This window comes from Engraulis encrasicolus, chromosome 4 (genome assembly GCF_034702125.1).
Source record: "Engraulis encrasicolus isolate BLACKSEA-1 chromosome 4, IST_EnEncr_1.0, whole genome shotgun sequence".
Classification (NCBI taxonomy): domain Eukaryota; kingdom Metazoa; phylum Chordata; class Actinopteri; order Clupeiformes; family Engraulidae; genus Engraulis; species Engraulis encrasicolus.
Window position 1 is genome coordinate 45586718 of NC_085860.1, and position 19766 is coordinate 45606483.

Consider the following 19766-nt stretch of genomic DNA (forward strand, 5'->3'; position numbering starts at 1 on the left):
CTGTTTGCTGGGTTTAATTATTCATCTTTTTATGTTATGTGGTTGGGTTGGCATTCAAATGCAACTAATGATCACCCTTGTGTGTGAATGCGCGCACCAGAGCGTGAAATCGTCAGTACGCGAGAGTATGACCTTGCACATTCTAAAATTGCTCAGAATTCTCTGGATGTGCCATTGTGTTTTCGCATCGTAGTTTCTGAAGCGTTTCTCTCTATATATGTGAGTGGGTGTAGAGACGAGTGTAAAACTGTGATATACTTTTTTTCCACATCTGCTCTAAGGTAAAATTCACAGTGGCAAAAGGAAAGAATAGCGAGCGCTCTATAGTCTTTGGTTGAAGGGGTGCATCTGGTTATTCCTTTCAGGACTTGGCAGACTTTTGAGCTATATCCAAAGCACTCTCCTCTGAGTCAAGGTGGTGGTAGTATTTAAAAACCCTTTATTTTACATCGGGGTAAACATGGTAAAAATGCAGACCGGTTGCAGCCATCTGACCTTCATCAGGGCGTGGTTAGAAACTCAGGTACCTGGGTAACACAGGAATGCAAACTTTGTGTGTAGTGGAAAGTGCGCACATCCAGCAAAAAAGCATCAGCAGGTGCCAAATCAAAAAAATGTCACATGTAGGAGCGGGAAAGGATCTGCACACTGCTTGCAAAAGACTTCATTTATTAGGAGCAACGTTTCGATCATAGATCTTCTTCAGTCATCTTTGCTCCTAATGAATTAAATCTTTTGCAATGTGCAGATCCTTTCCCGCTCCTACAACTAAACTTTCGGTGCCACCCCATGGCAATGGCCCGGTCAGAGCGTTCCTGATTGTGATCATCCCTCTGGTGTGTGGGGACACACTGTATACAAGGGCAAATGCTCAGCTGGGTCACCTGCCGTCCCTGGTCACTGATCACTGGTTCTGATTCTACACTGCCATGGCTCCAAAACCCGAATGAGAGGGAGAATGTTATAACTTTATTACTGTATGTCTATATTTAAAAGCGCGGAAATAGATTTAGATCAATGTGAATAGTGCCCAGAGGCTATAAAGAATAAATGTGGCATGAAGAGGTATTATCCACAAGAAAGTGAATCCTCTTCATTTTACATTTCCTTTCAAATACATGGGCCTACCATCGGTGCAAAACCTTCAGAAATACTGTACATACATACGTGCTTGGTCAGTCAATGTACCAGTACTGAATTATGATAATTAACTTAGCCTAATATTTGCACATGAATATTTAAAGTAATGGCTGCAGAAACATACATGCAAAATAGTAATATTTAGTAATAAAATGTTCTGTTTGTTCTACAGTATTCAACTGTATTTTGGATGAACCACATTATTATAAAAGTCTTAAGTTGACCAGACAGAACCTCCTTAGAGCACCGAAATAGTGGAGAAAGAAACACTCACACATCTTTTTCTTAGTGATGTAAACTACTGTACATTTATTTATCTCTTGTTCAGATTCAAGATTCAGGTCAGTTTCCACACTTATTTCAATCTTTGTGTGTGCATGTGCTAAAATACAGTTTCATTTCTTTTTTGCACATATCAAAAGGATGGCTCTCTCATCTCATTCTTCTTACAGTGACATTAATCCATATTCTTTAATCCCGGAGGAAACCAAATCCTCGTCCTCCAATACACCACCATGAGCCCAGAAGGCTGCACACATCGCCTCCAGCTCACGCTGTAGAGTAGGCCTGCACAATCCCCAAACACAGAGAAGAGGAGGGAAGCACACTGCACACATTTAAATGTGGCAGGATTTCTGCTGAAAAGAGGGAGCATCTTTCCCTTAGTTTCACAGTCCTACATCTATGTATTAATTTGCAAAATGAGTAGCTCTATCTCTAAAGCTTAGTCCTCTTATTTTGTTGTGTGATTTTCCGTCTTTTGCCTTGCTTAACAAAACATTACTACTACAACATATTGTGTTTTTTTGTTTTTCAGTAGAATAAGAGAGCGCTTGTGAGGGGTGAGAGTGTGATGTTTCTGTAAGCAACTGCTGTGATATGCACCAGAGTGTACAGTTACAGTAAGGGATGGATTCTGGTCGGCGGTGTGTTCCGGAATGCTGGTGTGTTCTGGAATGCCAGTGTGTCCTACCATCTTCAATGTGAACAGATGGCTCTCGGACAGGCCAACTGTCAGCCTGCTTTGAACAGTATACCCTTATGGAGGACAGGCCACCTCCTCTTCGTCATGTCTTTTCTCAACCTTTGCCTTCTGTGACAAAATATATGATAAACTGCTATTACGTTTCCTGATGCTCCGCAGTGCACGAGAAAATGTAAGCAGATTATAAACATGCCATGAGGGAAGACGGTTTGCCAGAAAGTGTCCAGTGTGTCTACCATTTTAAGAGGAAAAAAGTGCAGTCTTTTGAACAAGTAGAGTCGAACAGGCAGTGGTGTAGTCTAAGTAGAACGCGGGTATACGGAGTATACCCACTTCTAAATTTCAGGGATTTCAGTAAACCCACTTAAAATTGATTGATCCATTGTTTTGAATAGCACAAATATATACAGTATACCCACTTCAAAAAATGCTCAAATATGCAGTGTACCCACCATAAAAAAGTAGACTACACCACTGCGAACAGGCCCAAAGTCAGCTTGCTTTGAACAGGATGGAAGGACACTTCTTTCACACCCTTTCCAAATGCTTTCCAAATGCTTCTTAACAAACTACTGAGTTTTCTTCTGTGTAGGAGACGATGTCTGTCTATCTTTACGTTTTGATGAGATGTGCAATAGGCCTACGGACCACTTGAGTTTCCCCCTGTCTTGAACCTTGACATCGATGTGTAAGCAGAAAGTAACATTACAGAAAGGCAAGACTGCAGCATGCCAGAAAAGTGTCCAGTGTGTCTCTTCTGTCAAAAGAGCACGAATTAGTCTTTTGAACTCGGACAGTCCAAATGTCAGATTGCTTTGAAACCTACACACCTCGCCATGAATGACAAGACACCTCATGTCTTTTCTCGGCCTACCTTGATGTAGAGTTTCAACGCAGTCTCACCCCAAGTAGTCAATATCTGACTACCTTGGACCAGACGGCAATTTTTGACGTCTTGGGTATTCCTTCCACGTCACATTTTGACTATGTGGCCTAACCCTAAACCTATTCCTAAACCTAACCTCAATGACGTTATGCTGCCACAAGGGGGCGCCTTTGAGGACATAGTCAAAATGTGACGTGGAAGGAATACCCAAGACGTCAAAAATTGCAGTCTTGGGGTGTCAAAAATTGAGTAGTCAAAAATTGACTACTTGGGGTGAGACTGTGTAGAGAGTTTTGTTGCAAAATGACGTAAGTGCCATTTTTCACTTGAGCATTATTATTGAAAATGACCGTTCAGACATCCTATCATCTATGCGTGAATTCTTGCCATTCAAATATTTTGAGAGCATACTTTTTCAAACCTATAAAAAATGCATTTCACAATGCAATGCAATGTAATGCCCAATACAAAAATGTCAATGTCCCAAAATGTTCCAAAATGGATATAGTCATTTGGCAATGAAACTCTTCAAAAGATTAGATTGATTTCAGCAGCATAAAAGACACATTTTAAACTCTGTGTAAGGTAGAGTAGAGAAGCCTAAGTCAGTGTTTCTCAACAGGGGTGCCGGGGCACCCTGGGGTGCCACGGAAACGTGGCTGATAAATAAATTATGTAATATAATACATATCTGTCTAAATTGCTAAGTTAATGCTAGTCAGTGGAATCTTTCATCTGCCATTCACGCACAATAAAGTAAATATAGGTCGCCCCAGTCAGCTGCAACTTCGAACATAGGTCGTGTGACGTTTCCAAATGTGTTACTTTTCTAAGCTTGTATGGTATCGGATGTGATGCCATGTGACGGCTTGTTGGTTTGGGGTGCCTTGAAATTTTTCATGAATTGAAAGGGTGCCTCGCCTAAAAAAAAGGTTGAGAAACACTTGCCTAAGTGAAGTAGTCCCACACAATAAGGGAAGACTGCAGTCTGCCTGAAAGTGAGCTTGTCTGCGCATGCCATCTCAAGAGATCAAATTACTGGCTTTTTTTTGAACAGGCAGATCTCGGACAGGCCAAATGCCAGGCTGCTTTGAACAGTACTGCATATCCTTTGCTATGGATGACAGTGGTCCCAATGCATCCTCCGCCACTCACAGCTGCCTGCCTGACTGAACACTTCCACCCTGAGAGAACCAAAAGTGCTGGGAAGCAAATTTCAAATTGCAGCTTGTGCACCATGTTTCTCTCTGTCATGTTTGCAAACTCAGACATTCAAGTACGGTATGCTTCATCAAGCTGTATGCGGCAAGCACATGATAATAATAATAACATGATGGTTACACACGTACTGTAATAGTAATCATTCTAGAAACAAATTGAAACTGCTTTGCATTTGCATTCAGACAAATGAGTTAGCTGCTTAACAATCAATTCCCCATGCAAAGCAATGTACAACACACACAACAAAATAACAACACAATACAGAACAAACCACCATTGTTTGGCCTATATCAGGAGTTTCATTTGGACCATGTTTACTGCATTTTAGTGCTTGCTCATTTCATGCACTCACTTGTGTTCAGGTCCTCTGGGCACAGCATTTGGTTGTATTTAATTGGAAAAGGAAGCAAATAAGGAGAGTGGAAGGCTTATTTCTCTGCACGACGAAGGTAACCCATAGCCTAAGTCTATGCCATTATGTAAACCCATTGGTCATCATTTGTGTTAGCTTTTGATTATGAAACTGCCAACATGTAGGCTATCTCTCCTGGAAAACCATATGGGAATAGCATGCCAGATTGCCTGCATGTCTGTGTGTCTGTGTGTGTGTGTGTGTGTGTGTGTGTGTGTGTGTGTGTGTGTGTGTGTGTGTGTGTGTGTGTGTGTGTGTGTGTGCACCAATCCTACAGTAGGCTACTTTGTGGGGCCACTGCTATTGGAGCGCACTCCATGTGGGGCCCAAATCCTGCCCCACATGTTTTGACCCCTTTTGCTGGGGTAGTTTTTTTGTTACTGGTAAAAGAAAAAGTGTAAATTGTGTGTGTGTGTGTGTGTGTGTGTGTGTGTGTGTGTGTGTGTGTGTGTGTGTTTGCGTGCGTGCGTGCGTGCGTGTGTCATGAGAGAGTGTGTGTTTGTGTGTGTGTGTGTGTGTGTGTGTGTGTGTGTGTGTGTGTGTGTGTGTGTGTGTGCGTGCGTGCGTTTGTGCGTGCGTGCGTGCGTGCGTGGTCATTTGGGTCAGTGGAAAGCTACCACACAAATATCAACAGGGGCAGTTTTTGCCTTTGACATCCAAAAATATTGATTAGAATTGGCTGGTCTCTTCATCATCCTATGGTAACACAACTTGGCTGTTAGTTATTGGACTAGAAGAAATGGGGATGGCCTAGAAATGGGACTCCTCCATTTTAAAAGTCTAAATTAGCGCCAGGGAAATGTACATATGCAGTAGGCCTGTATTGTCTGTTCACTCTCTCCTGAGATTTAACGCTGGACATTTTTAGAAAAAAAAGTTATTGTTGCTGTAGGCTACCAAATTATACAATGCATTTTACAACTGGATCTATCTCACTACACGTGCCAAATAGAATTCCAAAGGGAGTGCGTGTCACTCTTAACGGGATTAACATCATTAGGATAAAATAATTGGGGCAAGGATTGATTCATGAAATGTAAGATAAGCTTGATTGGCAGGGATTTGTTTTAAAACAAATACAAGAAAAGCTTTCACAGCTAATCGGATTCTTATCACTTTAATTGAATGAATGATTCAAATAAACAAAAGATTGACAACAATGTTTGCTATTCACAGATACCTACCTAACCTCATCAACCAATTTATGCAATACTATGGGCCATCATCAGTCCAGGGAAAAAATATATTTTGAATCCCAAATCTGATATTTATTTGAAGTGTAGTCATTAGGCGAACAGGTTCCATTAGGCTTAATTTACGAACCTGTAGGACGCATGGTTGGTTTATGGGGTTTGTGTCTTTAAGGTTTGTCAGAGACAGCGCCGTATCTATCTTCATAAGTCTATGAGGTCGTCTAGCTGTGCAGCTGTCTCAAAAGTTTAAGACGGGAGCTAAGCAGTGCTGCGCTGTGGATGGAGGCAAACGGACTAACGGATAATCAGTCCGAGAAGAAGATTGCGAGGCAAAGACAGCGGAGGACATATAGGCTACCATTGCAATTGTTCCCTCGCACTGTTCCAATCGGCTGAAGAGGACATCGGCGCACATGGGGATCTTAAACAGTTAACGGGCGATTAGAAGCCCTTCCACAGTGAGGACGACTTCTCCCTTATTCGACTGTTAAAATAAACTCAACCTGGAGTGAAACAGAAATGTGACTGACCCTCGCTCCGACTATGAGGGACGACCGCGCGCTGGTTGGATTTTCTTGAGGGGACTTCAGGATTAGAAATATTTCTCCTCTTACCATGCCTTTTGAATTTCGAGCGCTGTTTCTCGGGATTGTCACTATGATTGTAGTCTTTGTGATTATTGTTGACATTTCTGAAGTGGAAGACGCTATCGCGTAAGTAAAGCCATACTGTATGTGGACAGTCGCCATAATACTGTAGGCTCTTCTCCACGTGTAGATAACGTGATCTGGGTTTTAGATTGTTCTTTTTAAACAGGAGCACGCATTTGATAAGACAATGCATATGTCTGGTTGTTCTTGAGCATGAGAAACTTAGTAGGGTACATCTCCATGGATGATGAACCTTAGTGCCCTCCGCAGAATCAACAGCGTCTACCTGCGCGCGCATGTATGTGTGTGTGTGTGTGTGTGTGTGTGTGTGTGTGTGTGTGTGAGTGAGTGAGTGAGAGAGAGAGAGAGAGAGAGAGAGAGAGAGAGAGAGAGAGAGAGAGAGAGAGAGAGAGAGAGACCTGCACAGCAGCTGAGGTTGAGTTCAGACTTACAATGAACATTCAGCACTAAGAATCAATATCTGTAAAGACACACATTTTTGGTGAATCTATTTGCCAGAGCATGCTAAAATGGGAATTATTGCTATAGCATGCGCATAAAATCCTGTAGAATGTGGGTCATTGCCGGCGCTCTACAGTAGCCTAGGCTATATCAGGTAGGAACAGGTAAGGCTCTTGCCCACCCTGAGCTATGCCGAGCCACCCTGACCTGCTCCAACTGCCCACAACCTTGAAGCTGCCTGTGGCGTTATCAAAGCACCAGTGGCAAAGCAGCCTGCTGGCACTGTGTCAAATGGGCCATGGCAGTGCACAAACTGTGTGTGTGTGTGTGTGTGTGTGTGTGTGTGTGTGTGTGTGTGTGTGTGTGTGTGTGTGCGTGTGCATGTACGTGTTTCCACAAGCAAGTGTGTGTGTGTGTGTGTGTTTGTGTGTGTTTGTGTGTGTGCGTGTGTGTGCACATGTGCGTGTGTGCGTAAGTGCGTAAGTGTGTGTGTTTGCTGTGTGTGGAGTGGAGTGCAGTGCAGTGGAGTGGAGGGGTTCAACACATTTCAGTATTCTGTTTGCTCTTCGCTCCATTCAGCTGTTACAGCAATAAAGGTTGTCGGGTGTCTGGGAGCGGAGAGAGGGAATCAGTGTTTGATTTGGTAGCAAAGAGGCAGAGAAACAACCCCTTAAGACAGAAATAAAGAAAACTGTCAGCTATTCAGCAAGTATAATTAAGGCCCACTTCAACTGGTGCACCCTATCTCGCCCCTATTTAGACCTCCTGTTGAATGCAGAGGCGGACTTTCCATCAGGCAGACCTAGGCAATTGTCCAGGGCCCCGATCAAATATGACTTCCAAAGGGGCCCAAACTGTCACACTAGTTGTGGCAAATACAAAAAAGTAGCCATTATCTAAATTTGTCACTCATGTAAAAGTAATCAAAACAGAAAACACTAAAATAGTGACACGATTTGATGTCTATATAATGATTTTTGAGGGTCCCATCTTTATATTTCGCCTAGGGCCCCATAAAATGGCTAGATCCGCCCCTGGCTGAATGGAAGATGCTTCACTAACACTTCAGTCAAAAAGACTTTGGAGGTTTAGGGAGAGCAAAGCCAAGAAAGAGCGAAATGGAGGAGCAAGCAATCACCTCGGGCTGTTTGCTGAATGCAGATGTGGCCGCATTGAGCACCACCACCAGGCTGCTGAAATGATCCAAGCAAAAAGACAGTTGCGTGCTTATTTGTGAATGCCGGGATCTGCGCTTCTGAATATGGTGCCTGTGGTGATTTAGTGGGATTTTGTCTTTATTTTTGGACTAAGGAATGAAGAATAATTGAGGGATGGCATGCTCCTGAGGACTGACTAAACTGCACTGCCACGGGGGAGGAGAGACTCTGACGGTTCTGAACAAAAGGCTTCAGTCTGCCTGTATGGCTGCCAGAGTGATTTGTAGGGCTAGATTGGATGCAATTGTACGTCTCCTAATTAGAATTTTCACCCTCCATTGGGAGCCGATTGGTGAGCTCATTTGGAGTGGGTGTCGACGTTTTGCCTCCAAGCAATCTCAGTCTCCCTCTCTCCCTCTCTCTCTCTCTCTCTCTCTCTCTCTCTCTCTCTCTCTCTGGCTGCTCCACCTCCAGCTTTGGAACATCAGTGTGAATCTCAGGGCTTCAAGCTATTGTATTATTCTCTGCTCTGTTAGCTCAAAAGCCAACAAATAAAAATCAAGATATTGAAAGAATTTCTGGACTCAAGAGCTCTACAGTTGGGAATTACAATGAAGCACAAGGAAAGAAAGAAACCTTCAGGTGCACTTTGTCATTACTCTGAAGTGGTGTGACACCTGCTTCAAGGGAGCGAGTACAAGAATCAAATACATCTTTTTCCCAGAATGTTTTCCTGCTTTCAAGAGGTTCCGTGATTGCCTGCAATCAACACCATCCTCTCAGAGGCCAGAGCTCAGCTTTGAATTGAATGACAATGAATGGATAATCATTTAGATGGGTGAAGGTCGTGTTTGAGGGTTTTTTTCTCAGTGTGTGTTTTTGATTGCTCCATCATGTTTCATTCACATTCAGAACGGCTCCAAGCCCAGCGGTGCAGTGCACCGTTTTGATAAAGCTCAAGGCGTGCAAAAGAGCAGTCGCTCATGGGTGCCTTTATGAGTGATCAGACACAATCAAATTGGCCTAGCACTCGCAGGGAGAGGAACAGCTCCTTGTGTGCCACAAATCTCACAATTGTCATATGTTGGCCATATACTGTATATGTCTTGTCACCCTCAATGTCTATGGTGGTTCCGCCCCAGTGTCACAGAATAGGACCTCATTGTTCCAGGCACTGACATATGTGCTGTATGTACGACAAACATAGCTACTGGAGGGTCTCGCTATACAGTATTGATGATAGAACAGGGAGCATCAGCTTGCTGTGTGTTGCAAATCTCACATTTGTCACCAGCATCACTCGAATGGCCTCCTTATTGTCTGCTGGCCTCTCTGTTCATGTGGGCATTGAGGTCTTAGTTGTTCCACTACAAGCCAATAAACTTATTGGATTCTTACTTACCAACCCTATGTGCCATGCTGTTAGTTATACCCTTGTCTCTCATGAGGACACTGCTGTATCCTGCAGCCACTAGGGGTGTCCAAAAAAACACCATGACAATGTATTGGGCCTCTATGCAGTACATGCATGATGTATCTGGAACACTGCATCGTGATACGTAGATACAGGTTTTTTGCCAATATCCAACCTAGTCAGTCAAAAGAAGTCCACACGTTCTTACTTAGAAGTGACGCATATTACCAGTTGACAGACGGTATTAGTTGTAAATTAACAGTAAATGAGCGTAACCCCTTTGTGCAGAGCCTATATTATAAGCTTACCTATGTTATAACCAAAATTTTAAGGCTATGTCTAAATCTGTTACTTAAGGCTCTCAGTAACATCATATGAATGTTGTTATGATGTAGTTGAGTATTTTCAGCAAATAGTGAATAGGCCCGCCGGCGACCCCATCTGCGGTAAGAGGCTACAGGCAGCAATATATTGAAACTGCAGTGCATTCTGGCATTCAATTGCCATCCAGGGGTCCGTTTCTCGATTCTTGTCGTTGCCAACCGTCTTAAGACCGTCTTAAGACCGTCTTACCGTTCCCTTGGATTTAGTGGTGAGCGTCGTTGTTGAGAGAGAGTTGAGTCGCTCGTACGAAGGACTTTGCTAACGACGATAGCAAAGACGCTTTCGAGAAACGGACCCCAGCATAAGAAAAATCACACTAAATATATGTATGGTATTGTGACCCCTGTATCGTGATATGTATTGGCTTGTGAGCTCGTTGGCAATCCCCAACCCAACAAGACACTGCTATGGGCAAGTGGTTAGGGAGTAGGGCTTGTAGCGTGTTGAGTGGCAGTCTGCGTCACTGCACAGACAAGTTGGTCTCTGAGCATAAACTGGGTTCAAGGGTTGCCATCTCGACTCTGGACACTGTTTCATGATGCTATTGATTGTGTGGCTGGTGGCTGGTTATTAAAATGTATGTGTCTGTCTCTCATGATCTTGATTGGATGGTCTGGGGCTACCTAAAATGTTTTGGTATCAGCAGTGTCTTGAGTGTGTGATTGGGTGGTCTTTGGCTAGATAAAATAGGCTACTCTTGTACTCACATGTCTCATATTGCGTGGTTGGTAGCCGGCAGGGCTGGTAATCTGGCATACGGGGCATTCTCCCAGTGTGCCCAGACAGTCCCCAGGGGCTGATACTGTTGCTTTTAGTTTTCTGTTGTTTGTTTTTTTTTCTTAGGATCTGGCCCACAGTTTAGAGGGGGTGGCCCATTGGTCCGTCTTCAATATAGAGAGTGAACGGAGTGAAGCCAGATATAGTGCCATTTAATATTTGGGAGCATTTAACAGTGTTGCGGATCTCTATTTTCTTTTCAGTTATCTTACGTTTGGTCCAGCACCTGTGCCACTGATGTGCGCGCATTCTTTGACTTTCTGGATCAAGCCAGATATAGGTCAGGATGGGCCAGTTTGAGCCAAATGCCCAATGGTGTTTTTTTTCTTCCTAGTCCAGACCTGGTAGCTGCAGATAATGTTTAGTTCTCTGGCGTGTCATGTTCTTCATTGGGTGGTCCATGTCTGCCTGCAGATACTAAAATCACCACTTACTGTATGTGTCTCATATCGGATGATTGGTATCTGGAGACACGGCCCGCTGCAGCTTTGGCTGGGCCCAGGAAAAAAAGTCCTCTGAAAGCCCCCGTCCCCGTTCAATACATGCAATTCTGGGGACCCTCTATCCCTGGGCCCTAGACCACTGACCCCTTTCCCCCTTGTCAACTTCCCTGTCTGTCAATCGCCAGAGATAGGATGCTGCCTAGTTAGTGAGACGCTGTGAGACTTTGTCTCGTTTTTATTTCCGTTTAAACTTTATTTTTCTTCCACTTTTACTTCTTTTATTTTCTTCTTATTAGGGGCCAAGCAGCGAAGCTGGCGAAGGCCCCTACTGTTTTAGCTGGTTTTCTTCTTATTATTCTTCAGTCACCATTCTTCTCCGACTGTAAGTCTATGGCAGCCCATAGAACCGTACGTAGGAAACTGGCACACATCGCACAAATTGGCACACATATTCGGGCCCAGGTCAGCATTACCCACAGCAATTTATAGCCCCCCAGCCCCAACGCTGTAGCGCCACCAGCAGGTCAAAGTTGCAGGTACATTTCTGCTTGTAACTTTTGAACCGCTGGGCCAATTTTCATAAACTTGGTATCCCTGGAATCCTTGGGCCAAGACGAATCCAACGCACCATATGACGTCATTTTCCGCCAGGATAATTTTCCCGCCATTTTGAATTTTGTAAAATTCAATAAAAATGCTATTTTTCCCGCAATTTTTGACAAATTCGCCGGAAACTTGGTATATAGTATCTCTGGACTGAGCTACACATGGGGTCTCAAGGAATATTAGATATCTTTTATCGTTTTGTCGTGACAGCCAATCAAAATTGTCATAAAAGTGGTGAAACAGGAAGTGAGGTCATATCTCAGCAACCGTTTGTTGAATTAGGTTGGGATTGTGTACACACATAGAAGTCCATCCCATGACCTACCACAAAAAAAATCTGAACCCCAGCTTAAACTCTGTAGCGCCACCAGCAGGTCAAAATTTTAGCTACATTTTTGCCTGTAGCTTTTAAACCATATGCATGATGTAAAATATATTATTATCACTAGAATCCTTGGGCCAAGCCGAATTCAACGCACTATATGAAGTTATGTCAACGCAGAAGGGAAATGCCGCCATTTTGAATTTTGTCAAATTCACTGTAAGTCTATGGTAGCCCATAGAACCATACATAGAAAAATGCTGTAAATTGGCACCATTGACAGTAAATAGAATGGACGCCAAATCAACGCTATTTGCCATTCAACGCTTTGAAGCCAGATTTGGGAACATTCCAACTTACATTCCACCTTAGCAACGCCAAACGCAGGTGCTGATTGGACAACAACAAGACTTCTAACGGTCAATCAAACCATGTTCTGATGCTCATTGGTCAATTTAACTTTTAATATCTCTCTAAAATAAAACATCACCACAAAAAATCACCATCCTGGTAAGTTGGAGAGCAAGGGGACCTACTAGTTGAGCGAAAAATGATCCCCCTGGAGTGGCATTTAAGGGAGATACAGGGTTTTATGTCTCTCATAGGAATGAATGGGATTTGGCCATTTTTTGGTCTTTTTGGGTCCAACCTTGGCTCCAACTTGGCTTCAACAATGAAATAGAATTTTGGCCTCCATTCTATTTACTCTCAATGATTGCCACACATATTTGAGGCAGCATCAACATTACCCACAGTGAGTTATAGGTCCCCAGCCCCAATAGTCTAGCGCCACCAGCAGGTGAAAGTTGCAGGTACATTTCTGCTTGTAACTTTTGAACTGCTGGGTCAATTTTCATAAACCTGGTATCGCTGGAATCCTTGGGCCAAGACGAATCCTACGCACTCTATGACGTCATTTTCTGCCTGGATAGTTTTCCCGCTATTTTGAATTTTGTAAAATTCAATAAAAATGTAATTTTTCCCGCAATTTTTGACCAATTCGCCTGAAACTCGGTATATAGTATCTCTGGACTGACCTACACATGGGGTCTCAAGGAATATTGGTTATTGGATATCTTTTATCGTTTAGCCGTGACAGCCAATCAAAATTGTCGTAAAAGTGGCAAAACAGGAAGTGAGGTCATATCTCAGCAACCGTTTGTCGAATTAGGCTGGGATTTTGTACATACATAGTAGTCCATCCCATGACCTACCATAAAAAAAATCAGATCCCCAGCTCAAACTCTGTAGCGCCACCAACAGGTCAAAGTTTCAGCTACATTTTTGCCTGTAGCTTTTGAACCATACTTCCAATTTTCAAAATATTGGTACACAGGTCATCTTCACACTATGTTGCACCCAGGTATGAATTTTGGTAACGATTGAAAAAACTATCAGCTCACAGCAACCATTCAAAATTGTGGAAAGAATGGAGGGATTTTTTCTCATCTCTCTGTCCCCTCTGGCACCGGCTGCGCACGTTCACTGACACCATTCTCGGCAGGGGGCCTGGACACACAAGAGACGAGAGCTTATGTGTGTGCATAGTTCTGCTATTGCTTTAAAGTGTCAACCAAAGCCCCACTGCCCCAGCCCCTGCAGTCTCTGCAGTCTCTGTTCAAACTAAACTTGGTTCACATGATCACCTTCCCCTCCAAAGATTGCACACCAACATTGGTGAGATTTGGCCTAAAGGGGGCGCTGCAGTTAATTTTGTTGCAGTGGCGACTTGGGCAAGTTTACTGCTTGGCCCCGCATTGCTGCTTGCAGCTATATTTCTTTTTGTAATCTCACTTTTTCTATAATAAATTGTATCCTGATCGATCCTTTTAATTACGAAGTCAAGACTTATTTTATTTTTGCAAGTGAGTCAACTAAAACACAACGCAGAGCATTCATCCTTCAATTTTTATTGGAGAAGAGAATTTGGGAAACGTCCAAAATCGAACAGAGTTTTTGTTCTCTGGTGTGTTTCTCTGGTGATCTTGATTGGTTGGCCCGTGTGTCTGTCTGGCTGCAGGTACAGTACGTGCTCTATCATCCCCAATCAGGTTACCCTCCTCACCTCTCTGGAGGATGCCCTGCGCTGATTGCAGAGGCCGCACCTGTCCAGCTGCTCCTTTCAAATGCAAATGCAGTCCTCCATCTTGTTCTCAAGTCTTGCATCAGTAGGATGGCGGCCACTCTGTGTTGTGGCCCTGTCATCTCTTTGATGTACGAGGCTCCGCTCCTATCTCTCATGCCAGTACTGTCTGTCTACCGGCCTGCCTGCCTGTCTGTCTCTCTTATGGAGTCATTCCTCATTTGAATGTGCGTTGGAGATACACAGCCCCAAGGCCCAGACAGCTTCAGTCATTCATGACAGCCTTCGTCAGATTGGATGGACTGCCACCCTTCACATGCACTCCTTTGACTGGGTTCTGCGGGCCAACATGTTGTATGTAGAGTGCTGGAAATGTAGTTTACATGCGGTATAATGCTGCCATTATGGAGTGCATCGTATACCTATTATTGAGTGAATTGTTCTGTGTGTGTATAGGCAAGATGTACCAGTGTTTGTGGAGACAAGACTGTCTTAATAACTTTTACTGTGTGCTTTTCACTTTCACACAGCAACATTGGAGACTCCCAGAAGCACTACTCCCACAGCTCCAAACCCAGCAGGTGTGTAGAGAACATTCTCTGTTATATGCTCCAGCAGCACAAAACAAAACACTAACAGTTAACTACAGTATTAAACTCTATTTCGATGGTTTCAAGATTTCAAGGTCGAAGCTGCTATTGCTATTGTTGCTATTCAACAGCACACAGTCAAGACTGTACCCCTCTCTGTCTTCAACAAGCTTACCATTAATTATGTCACGTTGAAAGAAGCACTATATTGCATTGATTTGCATCAAAGCATTTGAAATCTTTTTGTGTGCCTGTGTTATTATTCCAATCATGACTGTATTTGTCTTCTGAACAGAAATTCAAGATAACAAGGTAGTTTTAGGTTACCGTACAAGTGACTTTGTTTTTGTGCACGAGCCAGGTGTTGTGTTGTGCTCTGCAGATCTGTGAAAGACTTAAAATTCAACACCACACACTACACTACCTGCCGTGTCCTCCTCCACATCACCCACAACTCTCGCTGTCTACCACACCACACACAATAATGGCTATCCTTTTGTCACCACGCACACAACACTTGCTGTCCTTTTTCTCATCATGCTCAAAGGTCACTGCTAGACTTTTTCATGACACAACCATTTTCTTCCTGTCCTTTTCGTTGTCCCGTTGTCCTCTCCTCAGAAGTGCAGCATTGGGACAAAGCCTCCGTACCACACCACACTCCAAAACAGAGAAGCGTTTGTCTGAACCGCACTCCAAAACAGAGAAGAGTTCACCTGCACCACACTCCAAAACAGAGAAGAGTTCACCTGCACCACAATCCAAAACAGAGAAGAGTTCACCGGTGTTGCACCCCAAACCAGACACCAGTTCCTCCACTCAGTCCACCGGGAACCAAAGCACTCCTGCATTGCCCCCAGCATGGGCCTTCAACAGAACACTCTCCACTCTGATCAGGCAAGAACTGTTCAAAATATTTTGAGGCTTTTTTGCCTCAACCCATTTTAGCCCAAGGCACCTGCAAAAAAACCCTGAAATATCTCAGCCTCCGAAGTATGTGTACATACAAACATGAAATAAGTTGCTTTTAAAAGCTTGGATCCTCATCTTGAATTAGCATGTGTTCATTCAGCTCTTACCATACCCACGTTTCTAATAAAAAATATCAAGAGTCTGAATGCAGTGTGTATGTCGCTCCAGGCGCCAAAGGTCAAACAACATATACGTAGTAGCATCAGACTAAAATGGGTTAATTAGAACTGTGAAGTGTGGGACAGGAAACGTATTGGAGAGAGAGATGGGGGAGGATGGGGACACAACCTTGGGCTGGAATGGGCCATATGCTGACTTAGCATTTTGAGCCTTAGACGAGGCTATGCAAGAAATCCTTAGCAGTACTTGTTTATACAATCTGGAAAAAATGAATCTGGAATCAAACAGCGATTTTTAAGATACAGACTGACTTTCACTTCTTTTATGAAACAGATGTGTTGAAAAACCCTCGTCAATTTTCATGGTCAGGGGCAGGGCATTCTAAAATCTGCTACTTGACATTCAGTTGCAGTTGTCCAACTTTTTTAAACCAGTTGAAGTAGGTCTACAGATGATTTGATTTTTTTCTGTTTTTGAATTGAAAAGGGTGGTATGGTGATGTAACTTTGAATAGCAATAAGTAGTAAATAATTTTGATTCAAACACCCTGTAACATTGTATGCACACATTGCACACTCACTGTTTAATTATTTACTTAATTCATTGCATTGCATTGTATTGTATTGTGCTGTTTATTGTATGTATAGTACTGTATGTTACATGTTGGGTGTGTCTCGGGAGCTAACATCAGCCACAGTCAAATTCCATACAAGTCAAATTCCATTCCACACACAGTACTATACACACACTATACACTAAAACCACAGGAAGAATGCATCCTTGCACCCTCTGAAAGAATGCTCTCCCTCCCTCTCTCTCTCTCTCTCTCTCTCTCTCTCTATCTCTCTCTCGCTCTCTCTCTCTCTCTCTCTGTCTCTCTCTCTCTCTCTCTCTCTCTCTCTCTCTCTCTCTCTCTCTCTCTCCCCCCCTTTCTCTCTCTCTCTCTCCCCCTTTCTCTCTCTGGTGAAAGATGGAGAGTTGACTTTTTATTTGGCTTTTCCCTAAGGTTTAGATTTACAGTTTATTCTTGATTTAGCTGCACTGTTTTTTTATCGACTCGTCTATTGTATTTCCATTACTGGGTTGATAACTGCCTTTAAAATCAAAACTCTTTCTCTCTCTCTCTGTCTCTCTCTCTCTCTCTCTCTCTCTCTCTCTCTCTCTGTCTCTCTCTCTCTCTCTCTCTCTCTCTCTCTCTCTCTCTCTCTCTCTCTCTCTCTCTCTCTCTCTCTCTCTCTGTCTCTCTCTCTCTCTCCCGTGAAAGATGGGGAGTTTACTTTTAATTTGGTTTTACCCTAAGGTTTAGATTTATAGTTTATTCTTGATTTAGCTGCACTGTTTTATCGACACCTCTGCTGTATTTCCATTACTAGGTTGATAACTGCCCTTAAAACTCTGTCTCTCTCTATCTCTCTCTCTCTCTCCCTCTATCTCTCTCTCCCTCTCTCTCTGCTCTCTCTCTCTCTCTCTCTCTCTCTCTCTCTCTCTCTGCTCTCTCTCTCTGCGCTCTCTCTCCCTCTCTCTCTGCGCTCTCTCTCCCTCTCTCTCTGCGCTCTCTCTCCCTCTCTCTCTCTCTCTCTCGCACAGGAAGAACATCCTAAAGTTTCTGGACCCCGAGCGAGACATCTCCATCCTGAAGGGCAACCTGAAGCCGGGCGATGTCATCCACTACGTGTTTGACCGCCAGAGCACGGTGAACATCTCGGAGGACCTGTACCGGCTGCTGCCCACCGCCTCGCCCATGAAGAACCAGCACCACCACACCTGCGCCATCGTGGGCAACTCCGGCATCCTGCTCAACAGCAGCTGCGGACCCGAGATAGACTCGCATGACTTCGTGATACGGTAGGCGTTACCGCGCGAATAGACCAGACGCGATGCGATTCAAGCGACAGAGTGCAGCAGCAAGCGATACGAGCGATTAAAGAGACTAGAGTATGTCCGTACAGGCAGAAGGCAAAGCATTCAAGCATTCCCATTGGCTGTGGTCACTGACCTCTATACAGTCATTGGCTGTCGCGGCTTGTCGCCGAACCGCGTCATAGAAAGTTGAAAGGATTTCAACTTCAAACTGTCGCGCTCGTCGTGCAAATCGCTCTAGTCTCCAGAATCGCTTTTGTCGTGCAACTCAATACAAAGTCAATTACTTCCGTCGCTCACCTCGCTCTTGTCGCGGTAGGTGTATTTCTGCGGTTACTGTCCATGCAGTCCATGTTCGCTGTCGCCCCTTACCAGACACCGTTCTGCCCCCAGTCACTGAGAAAACTTAATACCATAGTACTACACCACTATGAAAGTGCACAGGGCCTTTAGTAATACATTACGATCTGGTAATTGCCATTAACAGCTAATTTATAACAGGGGTATTGTCTTATGGGGTTCATTTCTATGTCATAGGCGTAGGACATTTCTCATTACAGTAATGCAATACAAGATCTTTCTAGATTATGAAGCTTGTTCTGCTCAGCCCAGTAAAACATGGCCCCTGTAATAAATTAGCTGTTATCAGCATGGTAATGTATTACTAAAGGCCATGTGCACTGTCATAGTGGTGTTGTACTATGGTAGTAAAGTTTTTTTCAGTGAGTATTTCAGCATTGCACCAATTCCCACCATGATAAGGCTTTATGAAGGCACATTGATGGTGTTTAGATAGTGTAACCTGTTAAAGGAAGCCTTATGGCTATACTGCAAAACATTGCAAGTCAGTTAAACATAGAAAAGTAAGTTCCCCTGCTGCCTTAGGTGTGTAAGTTAACTCAATTCGAGACTTAACTCAACTCAATGCTTTCTCAAGTTGAGTTAGCTTACAAACATGCAGGTTAGCAGGTGAACTTACTTTTTTACATTAAACTGGCTGCAATGTTTTACAGTGTGCCATCTACCACCTACCTCCACCATCATCCACCTCTGTCCCCACCACCCACTCCTTCCTCTTCCCCCACCACCATGCCTTACGTTTGCGCTGAGCTGAAACCTGTTGTGGTAGGACCAGGGCCAGGTTTATGTATGTGAAAAAAACAGAGGAATGGTTTAACCCGTTAAGACACGGCGTTATAAATTTGCTATATGTCAGGGGTTTCCAACCTTTTCCAACTTGTGGCCCACTCGAAATTGTCTAAAATGTTTGGGGCCCACCTCTGACCCAATTAAGCATGAAACTCCATTAAATCAACGGCAAAACACACCAAAATATGATTATTATTTTTAGAAAATGATTTCAAGTCCCACTTGGAATACCTTCAGGGCCCGCCAGTGGGCCCCGGCCCATAGTTTGAGAATCACTGTGTTATGTCATAGTATGATACTACTATGGTAGTTATCTTTTCAATGACCATTACACTGGCCACTGGAGGTACGGTGTGCATTAAGGGGCTATGATTCGGCAAAGGCCAAGAATCAGCACTGGAACTACTTTGGTGATAAAATTGGTACCTGTCTGCCTGCCTACCGTTTTCAGGGCACTTAAGTCATGCCACTTCACTTCCCTTCACTCAGGTGTCTGAGGGAGCATGACATCCTGCCTCCCAGTGGTGTAGTCTACTTTTTCATGGTGGTGGTATACTGTATATTTGAGCATTTTTTAAAGTGGGTATACTGTATATATTTGTGCTATTCAAAATAACGGATCAATCAATTTTAAGTGGGTATACTGAAATCCCTGAAATTTAGAAGTGGGTATACTCCGTATTCCCGCGTTCTACGTAGACTACACCACTGCTGCCTCCATACCTCAGTAGCTCTGTGCTCCGCCGTGAAGCGAGGGGGAGGAAGGTGTGTGTGTAGCGCGGGCCATGCCTGAACACACAGGGCTTATCCCAGCCAGCCGGCCTACTGGGGGCCTACTGTAACAGGCAGTTGATCTCACTCACTCACTCAGGTGGACTCAAAGTCACTGGAGCCCGAGCCGTGAGATGGAGCTGAGGGATTTGTGGGGAGTACCCAGGCG

At 43.9% G+C, this 19766-nt stretch overlaps 1 protein-coding gene across 1 annotated transcript in view; it reads left to right on the forward strand.

The window, feature by feature from the left end:
- The first annotated feature begins 6452 nt into the window (after positions 1-6452).
- The window catches only part of st8sia2 (ST8 alpha-N-acetyl-neuraminide alpha-2,8-sialyltransferase 2), a 27375-nt gene continuing 14061 nt past the window's right edge, over positions 6453-19766 (forward strand). The window contains exons 1-4 of the mRNA XM_063197857.1: positions 6453-6550; positions 14666-14716; positions 15347-15622; positions 17405-17662. Coding sequence (XP_063053927.1) covers positions 6453-6550; positions 14666-14716; positions 15347-15622; positions 17405-17662 — 683 coding nt within the window. The remainder of the gene's footprint in view (positions 6551-14665; positions 14717-15346; positions 15623-17404; positions 17663-19766) is intronic.